The following is a 17,135-nucleotide window of genomic DNA, read 5'->3' on the forward strand; positions in this document are numbered from 1 at the left end:
CCAGACTAAAAAGCCCCAGGTCCCTCAGCCTCTCCTCATCAGGCAGTGCTCCAGTCCCCTAATCATCCTCATAGCCCTCTGCTGGACCTTCTCCAGCAGATCCCTGTCCCTCTTCAACTGGGCAGCCCAAAACTGAACGCAGTACTCCATCATCCACCGCAAACTACTCCTGTGGTGCGTTACTTTTACCTCCAACTAAGTAAAGAGAAAAAGTATAATGTGACCAAGATGAGCATCTCAACACTTCACCACTTGGCATGGGCCTCTCAGAAAGCTTTCATCAGGGATGTTCTGAGATAATGTTATATGTAAATTGAATCCTACTGGAAGGAGGTTTCTTGGGTGGTATTTCAATGTTGCTTTTGTAGCCCTTTGACTCATCAGAATAAAGGTCCTCTACACACTTTTCCAATTCTTCATCCACTGAAGTAAATCTGTATCCTGCTGCTGCCTGACCAAGTCAGAGCTGGTTATGTGCAGTGTGAGGTCAGGTCACAGGAACCTCTTATCTATAGTGTAAGATGACTATGCAATTAACAATATGAGTGACTCACTGCAAGGTGAGCTTTGGATCAGCACTGTATGACCCACGTTTGGTGGACTGAGTGTGACAATTCTAGTATGCTGTCTCCATCATCAGAGGTGTTTTAAGTGGGAACATATGTGTATTTCAGAGTGCCCAAACAGAGTTTTGTGGTGACAGATGCTTAAAAAGTTGCCCCTCTACTTGGGATTGGAGAAGTCATGGATAACAATCTGCTCTGTAATACCAGTGATCCAGCAAGAGTCCTGCACTCTTGGGATGACTTGGGGTTACTCAGGGCCTTAGTTCAGCAGCTAGGAGGTGGTGTTTGGAGGATTTCACAAACCCCTGTACTACAGTGGAGCAGGATCATAACTCTCAAACAGACCTCACAACAGCTGAATTGATGATCTGTGAAGTTCAGCTGCTGTCAAGTACAGGAAAATAAGAGTGCAATTGCAATGTGCTAGGATGGCAGCAGCTAAGATGTCATTTAGTCACAGAATCACAGAATCAGTCAGGGTTGGAAGGGATCACAAGGGTCATCTAGTTCCAATTCCCCTGCCATGGGCAGGGACACTTCATGCTAGATCAGGCTGCCTAGAGCCTCATCCAGCCCGGCCTTAAACACTTCCAGGGTTGGGGCTTCCACCACTTCCCTTGGCAACCCATTTCGGGGTCTCACCATCCTTATGGTGAAGAACTTTTTCCTAACATCCAGTCTGAATCTACCCATTTCTGGCTTTCTTTCATTCCCCCCAGTCCTATCACTACCTGACAGCCTAAAGAGTCCCTCCCCAGCTTTCTTGTAGGCTCCCTTAAGATACTTAAAGGCCACAACAAGGTGACCTCAGAGCCTTCTCCTCTCCAGACTGAACAGCCCCAACTCCCTCAGTTTCTCCGTGTAGGAGAGATGCTCCAGCCCTCAGATCAATTTTATGGCCCTTCTCTGGACACCTTCCAGCACATCCATATCCCTCTTGTAATAGTGGCTTCAACAAGTAAATTTAAAAGGCCTTAAGTCTGCTTCTAAATGGGCCAGTGATCCCCACCCTCATCTAAACATCTACCTAAGTGAGATTTGCATAATCTCTGACCCTCATTCTGCTCATTTTAGTCAACATAATTTAGAAAAACATGCCTCCATATGCCTGATATCTTCATCTACTTCTCAGTGCCCATTAACCAGAAACCAACAGAAACCTGTTCTTTTTTTGCTGTAGCAGTGACTCCAAGTAAATAGCTTTCCTACATCACAAAGGTTTTCAAATCATGGCCTGAGTGTGACCATGTTTCATAAAATGCTTATCCCACTATCAATCCAGAAACCACACCTCCTCCATGCATGAACTACTCTATCAGACTGCACACAACTTTTGACTGTCTTTAGGTATGGCAACTGAAAAGAAGAATGAGAGGGACTCCAAGCAGCCACAAAGCCCTTTCACAGGAGACCAGCAGTAGGTGTTATGTGAAGTGTATTTTGAAACCACCTTGTGCTCACAAAACACCAGTGCAGTGAGAGCACTGAGCAGCTGGGCATCCATGCTCTTTTTCTGGCTGTTCTGATGACTTTATACAGGTACAACAAGAAGCAAAACTTCATTGTAGCACCTAGTTTCAGTTTTCTAGTTAGTAAAATAGCCATAATAGCACCTGTCCCTTTGCAGAGTTTGGAAGTCTCAAGCTCCACACTGCTTAAATGAAAACAGGACATTGCTTAGGCAACTGTTCTTGTTTTCTTTTTTCCCCACATGAAAGTACAAGTAACAAATGCATTTCTGATATCTGGCCACAATTCTTTGTGCTGATATTCCAGTCCCTCTCTGCAACTGTCACCAGCTAACAGACATATTTGAGCAGGCTTGTATTTACTGTCACTGTGATGGTCTGAGTGTTGCCTGCCCCCCACACACACTTTGTAAGTCACCCAGACTAGACTCAGCCAGCTCTGGAAATTTGAATGAAGCTTATATTTACAGCTAGCACAAGATACAAGAAGATATTTACAGTATATACAGTTATAGACAGAAATAGACAAGGTAAAAGGGAATACAGAAACACAACAGCCCTCCCAGAAACCTGAGTCCCCAGGAGGGGCTCCCAACCACCCCTGCACCTTTCCCCTACTCCTCTCAACCTTACTCCAGTCCCAAGGAAGAATGGAGGTTCAGCCAGGGGGATTAGGAAGCAAAGTGGCTTAGTCCAAAATGGAGGGTGAGGTCAGAGAGATGCAGCTCAGCCAGCAGCCCAAATGAGAGTGGTTATCTATGTTTTTATTTCTTGTTCCTATACTTCTCAGCAGGCCTATGAGGGAAGGAGACATCACCATTGTTCCCCTTTCCCAGCCTGTAATCTAGTTCTTCTCACCAAAACATTCTAGCTAGCTTCAAACTAGCACAGTCACTCAAAGAATATCTTCCCTATTCCTAAAAGGTTGTCAAGGGTACAGGTACATAAGGGTAGCCAAACTAACCTAACAGCTCACGTCCACCAAAAGCTCATGTTCTTTACTTTCCCTTTCTGTGGCATCCTTTCTGAATGCATTGCCCTTTTGGTAACATGCCATCTTAATATGTTTGGCAAAATGAGAATGCACTTTGTCATAAACAAGCATCAGCCAGACATTAGCAGCTTTAGCCTCACCTTAGTGCTGTGTCCTGTGGTAAATGCAACATTAGATCAAACTAGTAGTACTGGGTGATGACAGGTGTATGAAATGCTCAACTTGCTTCTCAATCCAGTACCCAAATCAGCAATAGACTCCAGGTCACTGACTTTATGCTGAACTAAGAATTAAACATCTGTGTACAAATGTGAAAATTCTTTAATGCTTTTCCAAGTTTGGGAGAGTCTTGCACAACCATTTCACAATATTTATAGTGGAAGCTTGTGTTCCATCTCAGGCTGCTGCTCTTATCTCCTGCTTCCACAGTAATGATGAGGTAAAAGGAAAGATGGAGTGGAAACCATTTTGGCACATAGGTGCTAATAAAACGTTTGTCCTTTCCCCTCTTCACTGTAGCTAATGTGTGAAGAGAAGGCACACTAAAAGCTTGTATTGCTAGGGAGTAAAGTATGTCCTGTAAAGTGATTTTGGAACAATATTTGTTGCACAAAATGTTCTAAATAAATAAGCTGAGGACAAGCAGCCTAACCATAGGTAAATACAGGGAGAATGACAGCAGTAGTGAAACCATACCAAGAAGGAAATCATGGAAGGTTTAGTGCTAAAATGGAAGCTTGCACTAAGGCAGAATTTTGTGCTGGTTAAACTCCTTTTTGACCTATTTTTGTTATGTCCTGAATATAACCGAATTTCATTATGACTGGTCAATCTAAAAGAACCATAAAACCAGTGCCCCCAGGTCCCTTTCTTCCTGGCTGCTCTCAGCCACTCTGTCCCCAGCCTGCAGCGATGCTTGGGGCTGTTGTGGCCAAAGTGCAGAACCCTGCACTTGGCCTTGTTAAATCTCATCCCATTGCCCTCTGCCCTCCCATCCAGCCTATGTCCCTCTGCAGTGCTCTCCTACCTTCCAACACATCAACACCTGCTCCTAGCTTGGTGTCATCTGCAAACTTACTGATGCTGGACTCAATCCCCTCACCCAGATCATCAGTAAAGATGCTGAACAGGACTGGGCCCAGCACTGATCCCTGGGGCACACCACTAGTGACAGCTGCCAACTGGATGTGGCACCATTCACCATCACTCTCTGGGCCTGGCCTTCCAGCCAGTTCTTGACCCACATCAGCGTGACTCTAAGCCACAAGCTGCCAGCTTGGCCAGGAGCTCGTCTGCTCACCCTGATTGATAGTGAGGTGAAGCTGTGTTATGACATAGCCTTTTCCTGACTTCCTAAATCTCTAAATTTGTCCATAACATCCTTTGAAGAATTCCCAATCGAATTAGAATCTGTAAACAATCCTATACTATCTCTGTATATAGTTTGGGGGCAGGGTTTTCAGGAACATAAAATATTCTATTTTTATAATTCCTGACTTGGCCACATTAATTCCCTAACTTCATCCCACTGGCATATAATAGCATTTGCATTAGATTTACAACTGACACTGATCTGTGAAATCACTGAGAACAAACTTTGATAAGAACATGTAAGAATGCAACAGAAAACACAGCAGAACACATTAGTCATTGCACTAACCCACTTTGCACCCACATACTGAACCACACTTAATTCAGCAACCTGTGTTAGAAAGGCACATGGCAGAACTAGAGAAGATTCAGATGAAGTTGACACAGAAGACAAAATACATGGTATGTGTCTTTATGAGGCCTGATCACAGCCTGGGAAGGACTATCAGTCTGAATAAGAACCAGCTGAGGAATCACAGAATGTCAGGGGCTGGAAGGGATTTCAAAAGATCATTTGGCCCAGCCCCCCTGCCAGAGCAGGATCACCTGCAGCAGATCACACTGGAACACCTGCAGATGGTTCTTGATTATCTCCAGACAGGGAGACTCCACAACCCCCCTGGGCAGTCTATTCCAGTGCTCTGTCACCCTCACAAGTTAAAAAAATCTTCCTCTGGTTCACACTGAACCTCCTATGCTTCAGCTTCCACCCATTGTCCCTTGTCCTGTCACTGGGCATCACTGAGCAGGGCCTAGGCCCCATCCTCCTGGCACTCACCCCTTACATCTTTATACACAAATGAGGTCACCCCTTAGTCTCCTCCTCTCCAAGCAGCAGAGCCTCAGCTCCCTCAGTCTCTCCTCATAAGGAAGATGTTTAACTTCCTTAATCACCTTTGTGGCTCTGTGCTGGACTCTCTCAAGCAGCTCCCTGTCCTTCTTGAACTGCGGGGCCCAGAACCAGACACAACGCTCCAGACGAGGCCTCGCCAGGGCTGAGTAGAGGGGCAGGAGAAGCTCTCTCAACCTAACCACAGCCCTTCTAATCCACCCCAAAATGGCGTTTGCCTTCCTGGCCACAACAGCACACTCCTGGCCACCCTTCCATCCACGTCCTTCTCGTAATGGAGAGGTAATTAATTGATGCAAGATATGATTGTCACAAAGTATTATTCCATTTTCAACATTCAGAACTCTCACCACCCCAGCCACTGTTTTTTAGTAACAGTTAGGTTCTTCTGCAGAGCTCATGGAAACATCACACAAAGGAAGAAACCAGATCTAGAAACCACTAGCAAAAAGAGATAAACACCAATTGGACTGGAAGAGAAGGTTCCTGCGGTCAGTGCGCTGCTTGAGGTTAGGTAGTGCTGCCTGCCCTCTAGACGCACTCAAGGAGCTTACGGCAGAAGGGGATGGTGAATTGCAAGAAGATTTAAGCATTTACTCACAAAATATCTCCCAGCTCGCCAGAGTAGCTACAGCTTCAAGCAGCACCCAGACGCTCTCAGGGCATTCTGCCCCTCTCTTGTCGGCTGCTGAGGCTCCCGATCCTTCCCAGGCAGCTGGAGAAAGCAGGCAGACAACGTGCGGCCTTCCCCTGCCTTCTCTAGCACATGGAGGTGCTGCCAGGTGAGGCAGGACACACACTGAGGGGGGCAGGAAGCTCCTCGGCCTTTATAGGGGCCCAAACCGGAAGTGGGTGGGGCCAACCGCCGCACCTGAGCTCAGCTGCAGGCCAGCCCCGGCGGGAGCAGCCCTTAACGCTGGCCCCAGCTGCAGCACCAGGGGAGAGCAGGGCAAGCAGCCGTGGGTCCTGCTTACTACTTGGAAGCTCTTACGGGTGCAAAACACACCCAGAAAACCAAGACTTTGCATGGCAAAACCTGCGGCAACGCAACACCAGCCCCGTCAACACCCCAGAGTTAGAATACCCTCACAGGTACCAACACCAACTCAGCACGAAGGAAAGAAAACGGCTGCTTGTGCAAAAGCTGCCCCTTGCAAACACTCCTGAAATGAGTTGGTTTGTTTGAACAGCTGGTCAGCTTACCCACACTGGTATGCTAATTGGAGATTGTTAATTGCAATTCCTGCCAGAGTGTGTTGGTAGCTGATCTGCTGACAGAGGAGATGAGAATTTCAGGCCATGGAAACAGGGAGCATGTAAGATGCAAACTCAAGGACTATGCAATGCTGAAATATTCCACACAATGTCATGCTGACAGATTAAGGCAAATAAATAATTTAACAAGCTCTATGGTCCTAATTAATTAAACTTAAGCATACTACTAATCTCTCTAGTCAATCCAATTAAAGACTAAAGCAGTGTCATGTGTCTCTACACAGTGCCCTACTGATGTGAGCTTTAACTACTATAGAATCACAGAATCAACCAGATTGGAAGAGACCTCCAAAATCATCCAGTCCAACCTAGCACCCAGCCCTAGCCACTCAACTAGACCATGGCACTAAGTGCCTCATCCAGGCTTTCTTTAACACCTCCAGAGACAGTGACTCCAGCACCTCCCTGGGCAGCCCATTCCAATGCCAATCACTCTCTCTGCCAACAACTTCCTCCTCACATCCAGCCTAGACTTCCCCTGGCACAACTTGAGACTGTGTCCCCTTGTTCTGTTGCTGGTTGTCTGGGAGAAGAGACCAACCCCACCTGGCTACAGCCTCCCTTCAGGTAGTTGTAGACAGCCATGAGGTCTCCTCTTCTCCAGGCTAAACACCCCCAGCTCCCTCAGCCTCTCCTCATAGGGTTTGTGTTCCAGGCCCCTCACCAGCTTCATTGCCCTTCTCTGGACACGTTCCAGCACCTCAACATCTCTCTTGAATTGAGGAGCCCAGAACTGGACACAGCACTCAAGGTGTGGCCTGACCAGTGCTGAGTACAGGGGCAGAATAACCTCCCTTGTCCTACTGGCCACACTGCTCCTGATACAGGCCAGGATGCCATTGGCTCTCTTGGCCACCTGGGCACACTGCTGGCTCATCTTCAGCCTACTATCTACCAGCATCCCCTGATTCCTTTCTTCCTGGCTGCTCTCAGCCACTCTGTCCCCAGCCTGTAGCACTGCTTGGGGTTGCTGTGGCCGAAGTGCAGAACCCTGCACTTGGCCTTGTTAAATCTCTTCCCACTGGCCTCTGCCCACCCATCCAGCCTGTCTAGGTCCCTCTGCAGGGCTCTCCTACCTTCCAACAGATCAACACCTGCTCCTAGCTCCTATCTATGCAGCTAAGTAGAATGCCAGGATCACTTAGAACTCAGTGACCATTATGCTGTTGGTAAGCAGACAAAGTCTGTAACTCACCTGCTTGGTGCTTCTCATGTGAACTTTACATTGCCCAAGACCAATACTCTTCATGTGCTGGTACCTGTGTTTCTCTTGGCAGTGTTTACTGCTTTTTAGCAAACTCTTCCTTTGTGAAACGTCCACTCCTAAAAGACAAACTTGAGGTATTTTGTAGAGCACAGAACAGGCGAGGGAAAAAAAAACCCATCCTTCATTTAGAAAAATACACAAGAAAACTTTGGGGGAACCCCCCCCCAGGATTTATCATCATTGTATTTATTAGGTTCTGAAACAATACACATTCACATCCTTTTGAATACAGTACATTTGGCACAGTAATAATGTTTACGATGAAATAACACTAATGAATGGCAAGAGATTGAAATTACATCCATGAGAAAAAAATTCTGTACAAATAAATCCTCACAATAAAAAAAAAACAAAACAAACCAAACCAAAAAAAACCCCAAACCCCCAACCCTACCCCCCCAAACCGAATGCATTTGCTATCTAGCCAGAACTATTCTGCACATAATTTAAAGAGAGGTAATTTGTAAGCATGTCTTGGAGATAATTATTATGGAGAAAAATGTGTTTCTGTTTGGTTTTTTTTTTTTTAGCAAAGTTTATCTGGGAGGAGAAAACCAAGAAACAAAGGAATCTTTATAATAATGATTAATAACCATATTTTTTTTTTTGGCATTTTTGCACTCGTTTTACAAAGAAGGAACAGGAAAAGATTTTACAGAACAGGCAGAAACGTAACAGAATGTCCATTTTTAAGAACTGTCCTTAAAAAAATGTTCAAGGTAACAGACAAACCTTCTGGTGTAAACCCAATGCAGAGCATCTAACAATTTATATTGGAGAAATACCTGCCCATGCAAATGTTTTTTTTAATCTCCCTCACTTTTCTTTTAGCATTCTAACAAACAGTGCAGGTGCTGAGGCCTCTTAGAATACAAACGTTTGCTAATTACCTTCATGATAGAAATGGGGCTAGAGGCCACGCAGCTTGCTTACAAAGGCTTTGTGGGGTGCTTTTCTTCCTTCAAAATAAACGCTCAGAGCTTTGTGTAAAGGCCTCTTGTACAAACAGTAGTGCACTATCGATAACTCCTCCTAGCCAGCCTACTCACCTACGGAAAAGAACACCTTAGCATTGTGATCAGTTCTTGCCTGGATGTCAAAAGCTAACCGTGATGAGAAAGAAACAGAGACAGTGGCGAGACACAAATCGATGGGCAGTTCTACAGTATATTTCTAAAGGAGAAAGAAATTTAAACCTTGAGATGATGCAATCATTACATGTTTCTGTGCTGGTGCCCATCTCCAGAAGCTAGTCTTTTCCCAGTACAAAACACTGCTGAAGATAAATTAAATTAAACTAAAGGCTTGATCCATTATTACAACTGCAGGCCAGACAACACATTAACTGATAGATCATAATATTTAATATTTTGAAATCATCATAAGAATATATATAATAATTACACCTGAGTTTTAAAAAACAAAACAAAATGGAACTGAATGCTGTCGTCAGTCACAGGCTGTGAGCAGCCAGACGCAAAACTGACACAAACTCATCTGCTCAAGACCGAGATTATCTCTTCAAGCCAAGGACTCACACTTTGCCCACTACGATTTGTAACATCCCTTTCTCTTTCCGAGCTCTATCGTGTCATAATAGAGTTGAAGAGAACTATACAAGAGATTTAGTATAGCTTAATATATGTCTACAACTTTTATAACAAAAACCTCATCTCTCTGACAGTAACTTCAACCAATACACATACAAGAGTATTGCACATGGACATTATTATAATTATTCTTTCATAGACTAACATTTTAATAGTATGCCTGAACATGCAGCAGTTGATACCTCTATATTCAATGAATTCCACAGGCCTTGCAGCAAACACTATATACAAAATCTCACCTGTACAAAAGGCAAAAAAGCTTTTTTTTTTTAGTGCCACTTTGCCAATCACAAGTATATATATTTCTTTTGTGCAGCTGGAGATCCACGTGTAACAATTAAAATGGATTCCAATGACCGCCCACTCAGTCCAGTAAAATACATCATAAAATGAACTCAGCAATACATGTACACAAAAGGGGAAAAGAAAACATAAATCCCAAAACAAACCACAGGGTGCTCCTGGAAATATAAGTACATAACACTGTTAGCATATCTACAAGAGGTAACTTCACATCAGTAATATTGTCCACATGAGTTACCATTTCAATTCATACACACGCACACGCACACACACAAATATTTCAATTTACAATTCAATGATGTCAGTTTGTGAATGCTTCATCTTTATTTTTTTACACACTTCCATATAATGCACGTGTAGCCTTATTTTGTGTCTTGTAAAAGCAGATTTCTCTTCAGATTTAAAACAAAAAGACACCCCCCCCCAACGAACACAGTAGTATTAAGGTTCTGTAGAAGTGTGCAAAAGTAACACACCCTTGAGAAAATAAATATAAATAAGAAACCACCTATCAACTTAGCTACAATGGAAAAGGCAAATTTGTAATGTTTACAATTAATTTCTTCACCTCAAATTAACTGTAAACATCTACAAGCTTGCCATCACATTAATGGTTTATTGAAATGGATGTTAAATTTGGTAACATGGATAGTACACCCAATTGCCTGAAAAACTGTAAAATGCCTATACACAGCTATGTTAAAGTACTATAGGCTTTTTATTCATTAGCCCTTTAATAACTATCCATGTACTGTCTATTTCTTGGTTGAAATAACATCTCACTTATCTTTGTGACTCTTCTAATTCCTAAAGGCTTTCTGTAATCCAAGGAAGTGGATTGAAAGTCTTAATTGATGTGTTTCTTTTCCCAGACAGCTTTAAGTTTACACCTCACCACAATAAATTAAAACTTGAGAATGAGACCTCCACCAAGGCATAAATTAAAACTTGAGAATGAAACCTCCACCAAGGCAGACTTCTTTGCTTACCAAAGAGCAATGGTATGGATGCAAATGCTTCACATCTCACCATAACCATCAGTGCAGAAGAAACAGTTCGGACCTTCTTAGCTTAAATATGATGATTACAGATTGTGATGTGCTAAATCACTTTTAATAACACAGCTTCATTTTTCCACGGAAAAGATGCAATCTTGTCCTCTGAGGAGACCTTAGGAATAAAAGAAGAGTTGAACACAGATGGCAGTGTGTTACAATTTCTGACACAAAATCATTTTGCATCGCTTTTTGAGACAGAAATGAAGAGTGCTTTCAGGTTAGAAGACAAAGGGAAAAAACCAAAATAAATATATACTCTAATTTGGGATATGGGCTCAGGGTAAGAGAAGTAGTTCTTGATCTACTGAGTCTCAGTAACGTGATGATCTCTTCGGAATCACTTCTTGCAGCATCTTTCATCTCCCAGCCTAATGTTGCCTAGGGCAGTAGCTCTTCTCCAAAATAAGAGAAGCCTTTAAATTCTTCTTGATTGATTTGTTTTATAATTGCCTCATCCACTAGCGTTAATACTGGTTCTTCTCGTGTAAAGTCTTGATCAAAGTTATTTACATCCCTTTTGGTTTTCTGAGAAGAAAAACACAAATAAGGTAAATAGCAAAACAGTACAGTAAAACAAAAAGTACTCTCCCTCTTCACCGTCCCACCTCCCCCTCCAACCCCCAGCCCTGTGCTCCCCAGAGGCTGAATTTTCTGGAATGGTTGAAATAAAAGAGGAGCTACGTCACACAAAGAATAAAAGACGTATGAGGGAAGCTACAAGAGCAAATACTATAAATGAGTTCAGGAGAGGCCACAGAAGCAGTACCATAAATGAGTTCCCAGAGACTCACGGGTCTTTGACAGGCAAAGGAACAGCAGTATGATGGTAAAGCAGGAAGCTGAGATTAGGACTAGTTCAAAAAAGCCTCGGGCATAGTAGGTAGTATGACTATTTCCTATTAGATTTGAACATAATAATATCTCATTTCAGAGGCACAGAGTGAACTGATGTAATTGGTTTCCCCATAATATAGACTACTGTTTCAAATCTAAGTTAACTGTTTCTTTGTATCTGGCTATACTCAGCTTTAAAACCAGATGTAGACCTTGCCACAGCTCACAGTCGAAAATCCCTGAGCTCCCCACTGTCCACTCAGCTTTCCTAACCCAGCCAAGTCTCATTCAAAGCATCACAGACTTCCCCACTGAAGTCTAAAGCATCTTGTTCTTTCAGTGAAGCTGGGCCAAGGAAGTGCAAATCTGCATGCTCTGGTTGGGCTAAGGCTTATTAAATAGAGATGGTCTTGTGGCGGTCAACTCGTTCTTAGGGCACTCACAACAGTGACCATCTTTGACTGTTTATGTGTAAAAAAAGCCCCCAGGCTATGAAGAAAACATCCCTCATGGGATCTACATGGCTCATCTCTTCCATGTTAGCAGTGTATTTTAAGCATGTTGGAACAAACCTTTTTTGTCTACATTGTCTCTTTCCTCTCTTTTTCATGAAATCCAATAGTCACCTGAGTAAAAACACTGAAAAACTAGCTTTGAGTTCATCCTGCACACCTGAGATTAGGGTGATTCCAGAAATAAAGTAGCTATTTGACTTGCAAAGTAAAATGATACAATCATCAAGTGATACATCATAAAGCACCTTCTTTCAATGAAGGTTGCTTTTCCTCTCTCTCTCTATATGTATGTATGTATTTATCAGGTCTACTGAGGCATTCAGACAGGTAGTTTTCTTTCTCACAATTGTAGCAAGGTTGTAGCAACCTTCACCTACATTTTTTGTAAGAACCTTACAGATTCAGGAAAAAAAGGTCTATCTAAGTTCATGACACTGTCAGTTGTAAACCAAGTACTTTGTAAGTGCAGACAGCCAAAATTCCATATCCTCTATCTAATTTTTTTTCCCTATGAGGGTGACAGAACCCTGGAACAGGCTGCCCAGGGGTGTTGTGGAGTCTCCCTCTCTGGAGATAGTCAAAACCTGCCTGAATGCATTCCTGTGTGATCTGGTCTGGGTGATCCTGCTCTGGCACGGGGGTTGGACTGGATGAGCTTTCAAGGTCCCTTCCAGCCCCTGACATTCTTTGATTCTGTGACCTGTATATTCTGAACTGCATAAAGCCACAAGGGACATAACTCTGGGCTTTATGTTTTTGTTTTTTTCCCAGTCACTTGGGCAAATGCTGCAAAATAAGTATAAGATTCCATATGATTTTTAAAATGCATTACAACTACATCTACACTCTTCTTGTTCCTCACAGTTCTACTGATGAAGTTATTTTAACACACTCATACAATGAGTTTGCTACAGGAATAGTCATCAAAGCAGACTGAGGGAAGTGGATGTTTGTAGAAAACAGAATTTAAACTCAGAACTGTCATTCTGTGCAAGAGAAATGTGATCACGCTCACCCTTTAACCACTATCTATCCAGGGCTAACAAACTCTGCACTAGTTGAGAACAAATACAATATATATTATTTTCAAGTTTTCATATTGAATGTATTTGCTATTTCCCTGCTGAAACTAAAAGAATAAGATGACAAATACCTCCAAGTCTGAGGGGCAATTGTTTCCCAATAATTACTTTTCTTGGCAAACAAAGCACCAAGCTTTATGAAGGTCTGTCAAGGTCCAGAGGACAGAGATTAACAATATCTCTGTCCAGAGGAGCAAGATCTGTTCTTATGGATTCCCATGTTGTGAAATTAAGGTGCAAATGAGACCATAGATCACCTCAAAACTATTTATTAAAGGATAAAGCTGGACAAAACAGGGGGAGAGAGAGATAATTTAGACTCTCACAAGGTGTTAGGTGGAAAAGAGTGCAAATGAGTACATTTGAAAAACTGTCCCAATATTAGTGTGCCTAAATGCTACTGATTGAAAGGAATTGTACTTCCAGCAGAACTACATATTCCAAACACTTGTGAAACAATAACCAAAGGTATTTGCTTCAATTTAAAAGCTTCCCACAGAATCAGAATCGCAGAAACACGCAGGTTGGAAAAGCCCCTCAGGATCACCAAGTCCAATCTACTCTACAAGATTCACCTTAAACCATATCCCTAAGCACCACATCCAAACGACCCTTAAACACATCCAGGGTGGGTGACTCAACCACCTCCCTCATGTGGTAAATTGTGCCTTCAAGACCAAAGAAGGAAACAGTAGTTTATACTTTCTTAGATTTACAAACAATTCCATGTATTTTTGACAACACAGAAGGAAATCATCCTACTTATTAACAGAAGAGGCAAAAAGAAATAGAAGATTGCAAGCAAATGCTAGCAAGCCTCTAACTAAGCAGCTGATGAAATGAGATTAAATAGATCACAGGGAAGGAAAATGAGTAGATTAAGCCATAAAAGACCAAAAGTAGAGTTCATATCAAGTGCTTTTTTTCAACACAAGGATTTGGGAAACCCTCCTCAGCAACTGAGGCACTTTCTTCCCAAAGCTATGACTATTATCTGCCAAGATAAAACAGGTCTGGTCACATTTCAGATACTACTGCTATTTTAATGTACTTGCACTGTTACAGCCTATAGGCCAGCAGTATGATCTAATGCTTAGCTGAAGCATGAGTGCTCAGGATGAAGGTGCCGTGGCTGTCTCCTAGCACAGAAGTAGAGAAAAGGAGGAAGATTTGCAAGGTAAGAAGAGTGACTGAAGTAAACAGAATGTGTCTGTTATCCAACTTTGAACATCAAAAAAATCAGGAAGAAAAAAGGAAAAATACTGAGGCTGGCTGACAAATGCATCCTTACAAATCCAGTAATTAAATGAGTGAGAGTCTGTTTACTTAGCTTGCAGCCCCGAGACTTTGGGACACATTACTTTTGACTTTCCAAACTTTTTTTCTCAGTAAAACTTCATTTTCAGCTGTCTGAAGGTATGAGGGTTATTAGGGGAAAACAAATCATCAAAACTACAGCTGTACACCCAAACACACAGGAGTTTGATTATGTTTCAGGTAATACTCTTTTTTTTCTCTCTAGACCACCCAAACACCTTGTGTTCATCAGGTGTCAATGCTACTCAAGAGTAGGGGCACTGAAGATCACAGAATCACAGAATTATAGAATCAACCTGGTTGGAAGAGACCTCCAAGCTCATCCAGTCCAACCTATCACCCAGCCCTAGCCAGTCAACTAGACCATGGCACCAAGTGCCTCATTCAGGCTTGTCTTGAACACCAGGAGCTTCAAACAATAGGTGCCAAATTGTGCTCTGCATTGAAATCGCTCTACTGTAGGCAACATATGGGCTAAGAGCAGCAGTAGTGCCATGACATTCTATGACTCTATGATTCCATGACACTTGTGACACCTAAAAATGACATTAACTCCATCTCTAAATTTTATCTGAAGATACCTGCATGGTACCTCTTGTGCAGGAAGTGTGCTGGCTGCTACATCTTGGTTTATTTTTTATCCCAGCAGACCAAATGCTTCACAGGTTTCCCACCAGAGCACTGATCCTATTCATGCTAGGAAACATGGTGTATTTGCTTTATGTGGATGTAACAATCTGATCAGATGTAACACTTAGGCTACAGAAATAGAATTCCATGAATTAACAGATATTAACGTGGCCTGCTACCAATGAAGGATGAAAAGTTTTAAGTCAAAGTTTATTCGAAGATTACCACTTCTGTTTAAAAGCTAAAGAGATCAGAAGCTGGCCTGCACAACTTTGGATGAAAGTTGGAGCTAGATGACCTTTGAGGTCCCTTCCAACATAAACCATTCTATGATTCTAAGAAGGGGCATTGTTTTATGAGTCAAAGCAGTTTTTGTTTCTTACATCTCTTGGTATAATTACTAAAAGATTGAAGGAACTTCATATGCTCTTCGTAAGCACACATTCGACAGTGCTTTTTGAACTCTTCTATTTTCATTACCATTTAAGAAATAAAATCAATCTTCTACCCTGTCATAGACTCCAAAACATGTGTAGTCAGCTTGTTAAGGACCTTGCCTGTTAATGATTACTAAACAATAGTCTATGAATTCCAACTGTGAAAAAAGAAATCTAAGCTGATGTTCTTATCACCGAAAATACATTAAGAAAGTTAAAGTTGTCATTCCTTCCATTAACCACATGAACCAAATGTGAATGGCAGGAACTCCTTGCCAAAAATGCACCTGACACCAGGTGTTCCAAACTTGTTGTCACAGGATCACAGGATGTTAGGGGTTGGAAGGGACCCAAGGAGATCATCCAGTCCAACCCCCCTGACACAGCAGGACAATCCTATCTAACACAGATCACAGAGAAACACATCCAGACAGGCATTGAAAGGCTCCAGAGAAGGAGACTCCACAACCTCCCTGGGGAGCCTGTGCCAGTGCTCTGTGACCCTTACAGTAAAGAAGTTCCCCCTTGTGTTGAGGCAGAACCTCCTGTGCTGCAACTTACACCCATTGCTCCTTGTCCTACCCCAGGGAGCAGTGAGCAGAGCCTGTCCCCTCACTCTTGGCCAGACTTCAGATACTTATAGACATTTATCAAATCCTCTCTAAGTCTTCTCTTCTCCAGACTAAAAATCCCCAGGTCCCTCAGCCTCTCCTCATCAGCCATGCCCTCCTGTCCCTCATCATCCTCACAGCCCTCCGCTGGACCCTCTCCAGCAGATCCCTGTCCCTCTTCAACTGGGGAGCCCAAAACTGAACACAGTATTCAAGATGAGGTCTCACCAGGGCAGAGTAGAGGGGGAGGAGAACCTCCCTTGATCTGCTGGACGCACTCCTCCTAATACAGCCCGGGATCCCATTGGCCTTCTTGGCCACAAGGGCACATTGCTGTGCCATGGGTAACTTGTTAGCCACCAGCACCCCCAGGTCCCTCTCCACAGGACTGCTCTCCAGCAGATCACCTCCCAGCCTCGACTGGTGGAGTTTGTTATTCCTCCCCAGATGCAGGACTCTGCACTTGCCCTTGTTGAACTTCACCTGGTTCCTCTGTGCCCAGCTCTCACTCTGCCCAGGTCTCTCTGGATGGCCGCACAGCCTGCAGCTGTCTCAGCCAAGCCTCCCAGCTTGGTGTCATCAGCAAACTTGCTGGGCAGACTCTGTCTGTCTGTGTCCTCGTCAATGTCATTGATGAAGATGTTGAACAGGACTGACCCCAGCACTGATCCTTGGGGGACACCACTAGTCACAGCTCTGCAGCTGGACCTGGTACCATTGGCCACCACCCTCTGAACTCTATCTTGCAACCAGTTCCTAACCCACCTCACTGCCTGCTCTTCCATCCCACACTTCCTCAGCTTGCTCAGTAAGATGTCATAGCAGACAGTGTCAAAGGCCTTGCCAAGGTCAAGGTAGACTACATCCACTGGTCGCCTTATCGGCTGTGCCATGATGCCAAGAGACTGAGTGGACTCTCCTCTGTCTAATAAGAATTACAAAAAAT

General features: G+C 43.3%; 2 protein-coding genes across 4 annotated transcripts in view; both read right to left on the reverse strand.

Moving 5' to 3' along the window:
• Nucleotides 1–6,009, reverse strand: part of EPAS1 (endothelial PAS domain protein 1) — a 137,965-nt gene extending 131,956 nt beyond the window's left edge. The window contains exon 1 of the mRNA XM_064158376.1: nt 5,852–6,009. The gene's annotated coding sequence lies outside the window, so the exon portion shown is untranslated. The remainder of the gene's footprint in view (nt 1–5,851) is intronic.
• Nucleotides 6,010–7,962: 1,953 nt separating this feature from the next.
• PRKCE (protein kinase C epsilon) overlaps nt 7,963–17,135 on the reverse strand; it is a 308,568-nt gene continuing 299,395 nt past the window's right edge. For 2 of the 3 annotated variants that reach the window (XM_064158377.1, XM_064158380.1), the window contains exon 15: nt 7,963–11,288. In XM_064158377.1, coding sequence (XP_064014447.1) covers nt 11,142–11,288 — 147 coding nt within the window. In that variant the 3' untranslated portion in view covers nt 7,963–11,141. The remainder of the gene's footprint in view (nt 11,289–17,135) is intronic. The other variant, XM_064158379.1, reaches the window with a different exon arrangement.

Source organism: Pogoniulus pusillus, chromosome 18 (genome assembly GCF_015220805.1).
Source record: "Pogoniulus pusillus isolate bPogPus1 chromosome 18, bPogPus1.pri, whole genome shotgun sequence".
In the NCBI taxonomy this organism is placed as follows: Eukaryota; Metazoa; Chordata; class Aves; order Piciformes; family Lybiidae; genus Pogoniulus; species Pogoniulus pusillus.